The sequence below is a fragment of the Lolium perenne genome, chromosome 4, assembly GCF_019359855.2.
Source record: "Lolium perenne isolate Kyuss_39 chromosome 4, Kyuss_2.0, whole genome shotgun sequence".
Lineage (NCBI taxonomy): Eukaryota > Viridiplantae > Streptophyta > Magnoliopsida > Poales > Poaceae > Lolium > Lolium perenne.
Window position 1 is genome coordinate 249,334,679 of NC_067247.2, and position 11,524 is coordinate 249,346,202.

The window sequence follows — 11,524 nt, forward strand, 5'->3', positions numbered from 1 at the left end:
CCCTTAATTTTCCAGATACGGCACTGCAAACAGCAGCAGCAGCCAGAGGGTGCTCACACGGTACCTACATGAGTATTTTGTTTAAACACTGTGGCACTTAATCATCGATAGTACACATATCTGTCCTATGGGGCAAGAAGAGACCATTTTATTGGATAAATATCTCTGCCAGGATTATGATTATATTTTAGGTTCCGGTGCGTTTCTACGGATAAAAACTGTATATAAGAATCAAGTGATACACATATCTGCCAAGTTGGACACATGTGTGGTTTTGAACTGTATAGCCACAAGCATCACTGAGTTTCTCTAGTTTCCCTTCTGCAGCTGCAGCCGTGCATGAGCTCTTCTCTCCTGCTTGAATCTCCATCTTCACCTTACTCATAAGAGGACATAAGCTACTTGTTGCTTATTTCTTTCCTTCAAATGTCCTTGCCACTGCCGGCCCAAATCCTCACTTCATTGCCATTGAATATCACTCTTTGTACCTTTCTCATTCCAAACCAGTTTCCCCGTTCCGCTGTTGTTATTTCATCATTCTGTCGCACTATGTTGTCATGTGCATCCTTGCAATGTGTTCCCATCACCTTCAGCAATGGTTGGTGGCTGACAGATTAATCACCTCATCCTAGTGTGGACAATCAATATAGGACTTATGGACACAACATCACATATGCCCAGAGGCGGAGCTTCAGCCCGGCATGCCTGGGCAGCTGCCCGAGCTTTGCTTGAAATCTCTCCATGAAGTAGCAGTTGCTAACGAGGATTAATTAACTATTTTTATGGGCAAAATAATGTTAGCCAGGAGCATTCGTACCCTGCCCAGGCTATCAGGCTTGGCTGGCTCCGCCACTGCATATGCCAAGAGTGGTGATGAAGGTGCACCAATCGGTTTATGTGGCGGTGGCAGGAGAATTATCCTCCAACAATGCATCACCTTCAACAGGCTTTTTTGCTGACCTGATCACAACAGACATAAGAGTTTCTCCCACTTTCTTTAGATTCTTATCCACCACTGCACACCCTCTTCACCTTCATTCCTCCTCACCGCAATAGAATTCTGAAGTATGATGATACATATAATCATACCCATTAGTAACTGCTCTCTCAGTTCCCTTTTTTTTATTTGGTGTGTCCTCTGTCAAACTGTAAAATGTTTACTTTGTTAAATATTATGCACCTAATAAAACGAAATAGACGGAGTATTTTCTTCCTCTCTCATGCATGAGGCGAAACATATCTTTGCCTGCAAGTAAAGAAACCAAATGAGAAACAAATATTTTGTTTTTTTATCATCCATGTACCAAAACAAACGGTACAAACAAAGACATGAACTCACCAATTCCACACTTTAACAAATTTGGGTTGCGAGAGGCAGTTCATCTGTTCCCGATTCAGTTTCACGTCATGGTACTCGACTCGTTGTCAGCAGCGCATCCATTGTGCTAGATTAGGGCAGGAAGCCAGCAGCCGGAGAGACTAGATCCAGCGAGTGGTGACCGTCCAGCAGCGCTGAGCTGGCGAGGGCGCTCAGCCCCAAACCCCAGGCACAGACGGCTGGTGACCCAGTCCCTATGCAAAGTGCACCGCAGCTGCACCTTCCTCTAGTCCTCTGTCTTCTCCATTTCCTGCTGCAAGCCTGCAGCTGTTACTCACTCCAAGACCGCACATCGGCACAGCCACACAGGCACAGTTGAATATTGACTAATCCCTAGTTGCATACTGGAGTGCTCCTATATGGTTAAAATTTTGAAAATTTTATGATCTACTTTAGCTTGGCCTACCCAACAATTCTTTTAAAGCTCCGCGGCTGCATACATGGATGTCAATAAACAATGGAATTTGTACAACTAAAATTCATGGAGTTTGATCAAGGCCACACACATACTCGGAGCTAAAAGAATGCTAATTCTGCAAAACTGTACCAGTCATCTTGTGATTCTATAATTCATTGCCAAAACTTGCTTTCTCTGCAACTAGGATAGGACAGCCTTGCACATCGCAGTGGTTAGTTGGTTGGGTGGTCCTTATATGCATCCACAGGAGACCTGCATGCAAGTTTTCACAGCACAAGCCATGATATTTCTCAATCTTGTTGTGACAGGTATTTTGTCAGGCACTTTGTAGGGAGAAGTAATGTAGTGTTTGGATATACACCACCAGAGCCTTTAACTGTTTGTAAATTCCCTCACAACCAGCATTTGTGAATTCAGTAAATTTGTACTTTATTGACCTTGCATGCACAAATTAGGAGTATCAGATAGTGAGATTTGTCCATCTATCAAATCAAACGAATATAAAAGGATAAGAAAATCACGCCAGAACAGATCCTATTGATCGCCAGTACTAGTTTTGTTGGAAGCTTCTTTCCGTGATGAATTAGCAGTTTCTGCTGCTCCCCATTGCTGAGCTGCTTGCTGCACCAGACGTGGCAGCCGCTGCAGCCTGCAGCGAGAAGGGGAGCAGGGAGAGGAGAAGGCCATGCTGGCTTATCAACCTTGACCGTGGGTACATCCAAGCGTATTCTGGAGTAGGACATGCTGACACACCACTTCAAGCCGTTAGATCGATGCAGGCCCCTCGACAACCTCGGCCTCCCATGTATCTCTTTCAACGTCGCTACACTGTCAATCAAGAACAAACAGAAGGCAGTGCAGGGAGCAGAGGTGAAGCTCTCTTTCTACAGGCTTAGGCGCAGGGCCCAGTCAGAGACATCGTCGAGGTCAAGGTTCCAGTCTTCCCATGACCAACAGAAATGGCTTAGGACGGAGAGGAGTGGGAAGAGTGCCTTCCATAGCTTGAGCGTCACGGGGACTCCTCCGTGTGGAGACGGCGGCGGTACTTCTTGCGCCTGCCAGCGCCAAAGAGTGGAAGCTCTTCCGCGACCAGGATGTGGACATGGCGGCGTCGGCGGTGGCAGGGTCAGACACGGCATCCCATCTGGGAGACCCATCAGTGTGGAGCACGAGGCCGCCTCCGTGGTGGAGGAAGTAGAAACAGCGGAGTAGCGTGCACTCGACTCGCTGGTTCGTGAGGATGAGGCCATGTGTCGGGAAGGTAGTTTTGGTCCGTGGTCCGTGGAGAATTTCCTAGGCCGTGCGTATTTTCTTGCCTCAGGCTGTTGGGAGTCATCCGTAGTGGGTCACTGTTTGCTGGTTTTGTTTTCCTTCCTACTGTATATTTTTCACTCAAGTGCTTCCTCAAGACTTGCATAATCCTGGATTTATCCTAAACTCTAGATTGGGTAAAATCTTCTTATGGTCTGTTCACTCATGTGTTTCCTAGATAGGATCTAACATTTGTGGTCAATTGCTAAAAATGGATAAAATGTGAATCTTTTCACTCATGCAAAAAGAAAAAAAATGTTGGACACATATGGGGAATCTTATCAGCAAATATCTACAACTTTGAATAATTGTAACGTTGTTATTGCTGTGAAACAAAGCCATACCTCGCAGCTCTTCTTCATCTTCTTCGGTGTCTGCTGTTTCCTCATCCGACGATATTGTTTCAAGATCGGGCGGGACCTTCGACGACGGCCGCGGCCGCGCTTCAAAGATCGTTAACAGAGCAAAGGGAAACAGAGTTGCAATCATCTAGCCTAATTGTTTGCTGAACTCAATTATATTACCGAAAACTCTTTGCACTCTCAGTAATACACTCTTTACTTGATACTCGATCAGCTTTCAATGCATATTGTTGTGTTGGATGCGTGGATGTTTTCTTAGATAGATAGCAAGTTGTATGTATAGAGTAATGGTTGTTGGTAGGGCAGACCAAACTAAAATCTATTCGGTAAGCTCATGTAGAAGTATGTGCAAAATCCTTTTAGATACTAAAGCATTTGTAGCTGTATTTTGTTGTACTTTCCCGTACATTTGTACCTACATTTCAGTGTACTTTCCCACATTATATGGTATTGGTATCAATTAGTACGCTGTAAATGAGTCCACAAAATAAGAAGGCAACAACTTTCTGTGTGTGCAGAAACACAGTACTTAGAAAAAAATAGACCTCTCAAGTTCAGAACAAGGTTAGCTTAAGTACCATGTATAATTTACACTCAAGACTTGCATAATCCCGATTTATCCTAAACTCTAGATTGGGTAAAATCTTCTTATGGTCTGTTCACTCATGTGTTTCCTAGATAGGATCTAACATTTGTGGTCAATTGCTAAAAATGGATAAAATGAACACACGATTTGTGGTCGTGGCCGGCCGTAGGTGAGCGCTCGATCTGGAAGCAGAGGCGCCGGCGGAAGATTTATCGACGTTGCCGATTGGGGGGGGCTTGGTCGCGGCCTCGGCCTTGGAAGCGGCCGCGGTCGATCCGCGCGTGTTGACGCGATGGGTGGCGGTCGGTTCGACGGCGGCCGATTTGGCGGCCTCGGCCGCGGCCGCGGCCGCGGTCGATCTGCGCGTGTTGACGCGATGGGGGGCGGTCGGTTCGACGGAGGCGCTTGGGGCGGCCGGTGCCGATTTGCCCTTTCCGCCCGCGGCCGAGGCCGATCTGCGCGTGTTGACGCGATGGGGGGCGGTCGGTTCGACGGAGGCACTTGGGGCGGCCGGTGCCGATTTGCCCTTTCCTCGGGCAGCAGGTTTTCGGCTGGCTTTCAGCTGGCTTGCTCCTTTTGTGCCGCGGGATGCGACCTCGTTGCTTTCAGCTGGCTTGCTCCTTTTCGGTGGCATTTTCGGCTCGGTGGCGGAGGAGAGGAAGGTATTTCGACCGGTGGGCAGGGCTCGGTGGCGGAGGAGAGGAAGGTATTTCGACCGTGGCGAGGCTCGGTGGGCGGTGGCTCGGTGGTGAAATACCCACGCGGCTGAAGGTATTTCGACCGACGGCCTCCTCTCCCCCAATGCAAAAGGGGATCTGGGTATTTCACCCGACGGCGCCTCTCTCCCCAACCAAAGTATTTCGCCCTCCCCCCGAGCGCCCCCTGCCCAGACCCAGTATGCCGCCGAAGAGGAAGGAGGTCAAGCTCGCGACGAGGACGTCGGAGCGACTCGCGGCGAGGACGTCGGAGCGATAGAAAGCAAAGAAGGACGGGCAGGACGTACTGCCCCCCACGATGCCCACCCCTATGAAGAAGACGACGGCAGGACGTTCCGCCTCCATCGATGACGGTATGCATACCTCCATCTATCCTCAGTATGTCTGTGCATCACCACCCTCGTTCGTGGCAACACATGATGCTTCTTTCTCAGAACAAAATTTATCAAAAACTAACCTTCGAATACACCTTACAGTATACACATTCGTTCAACGGGTAATAACCCAAAAGATTCGTCGACGGCACCACGCGGTGATCTGGGTCGGCACGATGCCCAAGTGGGAGAGCGCCTCACAGAAGAAGGCGATTGGGGGAAGTAGGAGGTGTCGTCGATACAAGGGTGGGATGGCAGCGGCAGGCCGGAAGCACGTGCAGAGGATCAGCCGGGACCGCTACTACATTGGGCGCGGCGAGCAAAACCCGCTGGCCGAGGACATGCACCAGAGAGTCCAAGGGACAATCTCAGACATGGCTCGGCACCTTCGACACTGCCCAGGACACGGCCATAGCGTTCGACACCGCCTGGTGCATGTCCCGGCCAGCGGGTTCTGTTCGTTTGCGTGTGCGCTCACGCGTTGGAGGCGAGGATTTACGTCCCTCTGCACGGCTTCTTCTTGAAGGCGCTCGCCCACTTCAGCATCGCGCCGAGCCAAGTCGTACCCAACGGGTGGCGCATCATGGCTTGATTAGTCGTGCTCTGCCACTTCGCCGGCGTGCCGCCGTGCTTCATTTGCTGCCTGTCAAGCCGACTTCCTTAAGCAAGTTGGTTCTGGCCGCCGCGCCGTGCGTCCTGACGGCTGCGGGGTCGAACGCTATGGCCGTGTCCTGGGCAGTGTCGAAGGTGCCGAGCCATGTCTGAGATTGTCCCTTGGACTCTCTGGTGCATGTCCTCGGCCAGCGGGTTTTGCTCGCCGCGCCCAATGTAGTAGCGGTCCCGGCTGATCCTCTGCACGTGCTTCCGGCCTGCCGCTGCCATCCCACCCTTGTATCGGCGACACCTCCTACTTCCCCCAATCGCCTTCTTCTGTGAGGCGCTCTCCCACTTGGGCATCGTGCCGACCCAGATCACCGCGTGGTGCCGTCGACGAATCTTTTGGGTTATTACCCGTTGAACGAATGTGTATACTGTAAGGTGTATTCGAAGGTTAGTTTTTGATAAATTTTGTTCTGAGAAAGAAGCATCATGTGTTGCCACGAACGAGGGTGGTGATGCACAGACATACTGAGGATAGATGGAGGTATGCATACCGTCATCGATGGAGGCGGAACGTCCTGCCGTCGTCTTCTTCATAGGGGTGGGCATCGTGGGGGGCAGTACGTCCTGCCCGTCCTTCTTTGCTTTCTATCGCTCCGACGTCCTCGCCGCGAGTCGCTCCGACGTCCTCGTCGCGAGCTTGACCTCCTTCCTCTTCGGCGGCATACTGGGTCTGGGCAGGGGGCGCTCGGGGGGAGGGCGAAATACTTTGGTTGGGGAGAGAGGCGCCGTCGGGTGAAATACCCAGATCCCCTTTTGCATTGGGGGAGAGGAGGCCGTCGGTCGAAATACCTTCAGCCGCGTGGGTATTTCACCACCGAGCCCTGCCCACCGAGCCCTGCCCACCGGTCGAAATACCTTCCTCTCCTCCGCCACCGAGCCCTGCCCACCGGTCGAAATACCTTCCTCTCCTCCGCCACCGAGCCGAAAATGCCACCGAAAAGGAGCAAGCCAGCTGAAAGCAACGAGGTCGCATCCCGCGGCACAAAAGGAGCAAGCCAGCTGAAAGCCAGCCGAAAACCTGCTGCCCGAGGAAAGGGCAAATCGGCACCGGCCGCCCCAAGTGCCTCCGTCGAACCGACCGCCCCCCATCGCGTCAACACGCGCAGATCGGCCTCGGCCGCGGGCGGAAAGGGCAAATCGGCACCGGCCGCCCCAAGCGCCTCCGTCGAACCGACCGCCCCCCATCGCGTCAACACGCGCAGATCGACCGCGGCCGCGACCGCGGCCGAGGCCGCCAAATCGGCCGCCGTCGAACCGACCGCCACCCATCGCGTCAACACGCGCGGATCGACCGCGGCCGCTTCCAAGGCCGAGGCCGCGACCAAGCCCCCCCCAATCGGCAACGTCGATAAATCTTCCGCCGGCGCCTCTGCTTCCAGATCGAGCTGCTCACCTACGGCCGGCCACGACCACAAATCAGGTGTTCATTTTATCCATTTTTAGCAATTGACCACAAATGTTAGATCCTATCTAGGAAACACATGAGTGAACAGACCATAAGAAGATTTTACCCAATCTAGAGTTTAGGATAAATCCGGGATTATGCAAGTCTTGAGTGAAAAATATACATGGTACTTAAGCTAACCTTGTTCTGAACTTGAGAGGTCTATTTTTTTCTAAGTACTGTGTTTCTGCACACACAGAAAGTTGTTGCCTTCTTATTTTGTGGACTCATTTACAGCGTACTAATTGATACCAATACCATATAATGTGGGAAAGTACACTGAAATGTAGGTACAAATGTACGGGAAAGTACAACAAAATACAGCTACAAATGCTTTAGTATCTAAAAGGATTTTGCACATACTTCTACATGAGCTTACCGAATAGATTTTAGTTTGGTCTGCCCTACCAACAACCATTACTCTATACATACAACTTGCTATCTATCTAAGAAAACATCCACGCATCCAACACAACAATATGCATTGAAAGCTGATCGAGTATCAAGTAAAGAGTGTATTACTGAGAGTGCAAAGAGTTTTCGGTAATATAATTGAGTTCAGCAAACAATTAGGCTAGATGATTGCAACTCTGTTTCCCTTTGCTCTGTTGACAGTGCAGGAGAAGCGCGGCCGCGGCCGTCTGCCGAAGGTCCCGCCAGTGCCGAAACAGCAGTCGTCGGATGAGGAAACAGCAGACACCGAAGAAGATGAAGAAGAGCTGCGAGGTATGGCTTTGTTTCACAGCAATAACAACGTTACAATTATTCAAAGTTGTAGATATTTGCTGATAAGATTCCCCATATGTGTCCAACATTTTTTTTCTTTTTGCATGAGTGAAAAGATTAATATTTTATCCATTTTTAGCAATTGACCACAAATGTTAGATCCTATCTAGGAAACACATGAGTGAACAGACCATAAGGAGATTTTACCCAATCTAGAGTTTAGGATAAATCCGGGATTATGCAAGTCTTGAGTGAAAAATATACATGGTACTTAAGCTAACCTCTGCTTCCTCTGGTACTTAAGCTAACCATGGGTCACTGTTTCCATTCATCCAAGATGGATCGTCCAGAAAATATGATAAGTCAACTAATAAAAGAGGATCATAGATCGAAGTGGATTGCACATAGCAATCACAATGTGAAATGTTTCACAGAAGATGAGGTAATAAGAATTACCAACAACTTCGAAACTATGCTCGGCAAAGGTTCCTTTGGAGAAGTTTACAAAGGAGTTCTTGAGGACCAAAGTATTGTTGCAGTGAAGAGGTTTATCCACAATGTAAAAGAAGACTTTGCCAAGGAGTTGACCGTCCATAGTGAAATCAATCACAAGAATGTAGTCAGACTGGTCGGCTACTGCCCAGATGAAAATGCCCTAATGATGGTCACCGAGTATGTTACTAAAGGGAACTTAAGCGACGCCCTTCACCGGGACAACACTCCCATCCCCTTAGATACTCGACTCAAAATTGCCATTGAATGTGCGGAGGCATTGTGGTATATGCATTCACAAATGTATACTCAAGTTATTCATGGTGATATCAAGCCTGCTAATATACTCTTAGACGACAGGCTAAATGCGAAATTATCGGACTTTGGAATATCAAGGCTAGTCAACACGGAAAGCACTTTATACACTCTAAATGTGATAGGAAGTATAGGTTACATGGACCCTTTGTTTGTTCGCAGTGGTCGGATCACACCAAAGAGTGATGTTTATAGCTTTGGGGTTGTACTCCTGGAATTAATTACTAGAAAAAAAGCAAGAACAGAGGATGGAGAGGTTGGCTTGGTTGAAAGTTTTGCTCAATCTCTTGCAAGAGGGATTAGGAGGGTTAGGGAGATGTTTGATGCGGAAATTGCAATCCCAGGCGACGTAAAGACTGTCGAAGAGATTGCAAAATTGGCGGGTAAATGCTTGCAGTTGGAACTCAACAAACGTCCTGGGATGTTAGAAGTTGCAGAACGTCTTCGCAAACTTAGAAATGCTCCACAGGAGGGACAAGAACGGATAGCTCGGTTTTCATGGGGAGGAAAATACAAACCATCACAAGAAAGCAACATTAGTAACCAAAGTGTGAGAATTGCAGCTCCAGCTGCAGTGGCACCATCATAAGAGAGGAGTGGCACAATCCACTATGTGGGGATTTTTCGCTTCCGCTCGACAGCGTCAGATAATTTGTTAGAGCTGGACGATTTGCTTCGGGCGCCCGCTTGTGCTCTGGGCATAGGTACAGTTGGGACAACGTTCAAGACGACCCTGCATGAGAGTGGAGTGGAGTTAGTTGTCAAGAGGGTAGATGGAGTGGACTTGTCAAAGCGGGAGTTTGAGAAGCGTGTCACGATGATTGGCGCCATTCAGAGCGAGCACATCGTGCCACTACGGGCGTATTTCCATGTCAAGAATGAGGTTCTTCTACTGTACGATAACTTCCCCATGTCTAGCCTAGAAAAAGCTCTCCACGGTACTGTACAGTGCTAGTATATGTTTGCTTTTACCCATTTTCTAGTAATTCTTTTGATGCTAATCCGTGATGTGTGTATCTACTATCTAGGTATCAGAGTCTATGGCCTAGATCCTCTGAACTGGGAGCAGCGGTTAGCCATCTCGCTTGATGCTGCCCGTGGTGTGGCGCACATCCACTCAGCCGGACCATCAAGCTGCCATGGTAACATCAAGTCTTCTAATATCCTGCTCACCGGCACCCACGATGCACGCGTGTCAGAGCACGGCCTGATAACACTTGGTAAGTTCTCCAATGCCTCAGGCTACCATGCGCCTGAGGTCACCAACCATAGGCGGGTCTCTCAGAAAACCGATGTGTACAGCTTTGGTGTGCTACTACTGGAGCTTCTCACCGGCAAGGCTCCGGTTAAAACATACCTTAAAGAGGCAGTGGATTTGCCACGGTTGGCACGTTCCCTTACTCCCGCCTACCGGATGTGGGAGGCGGTCGACAAACTCGCACCACCACTGTTCTTTGAATCCGCGCGGCCATTCCTGCAGCTCGCCATACGTTGCTGTAGTGAAGACGCTAACTTGAGGCCTACAATGTTCGGTGTTGTGCAGCAGATTGAGGAGATGCCACCTTTTATATCCTCTCCGTTCGCAGATATAGAAGAACATTTTATATTTTCCAAAGTAGATTAGATATGAATCAAAGTGAGTGAATCTATATAATAAAAGTGAGCTAGACATGAATTAAAATAAGTGAATAGCTAAAAAGTCTTACAGTAGGGGAACGGGGAGAGTATTTGAAACGGATGGAAATGCCTGTTAGAGATAGGATTAGCTAACGGTTGGTTTAAACCGTATGAAACAACATTGTAATCCTAACCTTACTAGCAGGATAGCCATGTGTTGCTACGGTGCCATGAATAACTTTTCATATTTTGAAATTCACAAGTAAATCAAATTCAAATGGCATGGAGTCATTGTCATTTCTTTTGTACCGTTTAATAGTAAAAATGACAAGACATAAATTTGATATTTATTAGGCCTAAAACTTTACATAAGAGTATTGGCAAGCTTAGCTTATTCATTATTTTCCTTTCAAACAAGTGAAGTGATGTGCCATGTTAGGTTAACTAGAGCAGCGACAGCTTGTCAAATGCTAAATTTGCCACATCACTGACTTTTGGCATCATAGCCAAATTGCCATTCGCACTCCAGTGTATAACATTGTTCCAAATATCTGCTATGTGGGGCCCAGTAACGTCAAAATGAAATAAAAATTTGTCTCTCTTCCTTTGCATCAGCGTGTTAACCCAGCGGTCTATTACACTACATGAGGGGGCTCTCACTTTCCCCTTTCCTTTCTCTCTCCTCCCCCCTTCCTTGACAGTCTCTAGAGAGAGGCCGGGCCGCTCCCGAGCCTCCTCCGGCGGCTTTTCCGGCAGGAGATGGCGAAGGAGGGGTGCCGGAGTAGATGCTAGGATTAGTTTTTTAGGTTTCGGCTATATGCCGGTAGTTTGGAGTAGGGTTCAAGATCGTCTGGATCAGATCTTGAGCATCATGTGCTCGTGGCTGCGTCTTCTCGAGCTCCGGTGGTCGGAGACGGTGAGATTCGCCACCCCAGGGATCTCCGTGTATAAGATCCAGCTCTGCTACCCCTGGATTTTGGATGCTGGGCTGCTATCTCTTCCTCCTTTGGCCGGCCATGGAGGCGAGGAGAAGAGGAAGGATGGTGCCATCACCTACGAATCTGGAGGTAGGCAGGGGTCTTCTTCTAGCCTGGCGTGTCGACGCCACGTCAGACTATCGCC

General features: G+C 49.0%; 1 protein-coding gene across 1 annotated transcript; it reads left to right on the forward strand.

The window, feature by feature from the left end:
• The first annotated feature begins 6,735 nt into the window (after positions 1-6,735).
• On the forward strand, positions 6,736-10,768 carry LOC127332318 (uncharacterized). Its single transcript, XM_071829373.1, has 5 exons — positions 6,736-7,228; positions 7,868-7,978; positions 8,413-9,168; positions 9,376-9,723; positions 9,814-10,768. The coding sequence occupies exons 1-5, from the start codon at positions 6,736-6,738 to the stop codon at positions 10,407-10,409; spliced, it is 2,304 nt and encodes a 767-aa protein (XP_071685474.1). The 3' UTR covers positions 10,410-10,768.
• Positions 10,769-11,524: the final 756 nt, after the last annotated feature.

Coding starts and splice junctions, on each gene's coding strand:
- LOC127332318 (XM_071829373.1), top strand. CDS start 6,736: ATGCCACCGAAAAGGAGCAAGCCAGCTGAAAGCAACGAGGTCGCATCC. Junction 7,229..7,867: donor CGGCCACGACCACAAATCAG/GTGTTCATTTTA, acceptor CTCTGTTGACAG/TGCAGGAGAAGCGCGGCCGC. Junction 9,724..9,813: donor CCTAGAAAAAGCTCTCCACG/GTACTGTACAGT, acceptor TCTACTATCTAG/GTATCAGAGTCTATGGCCTA.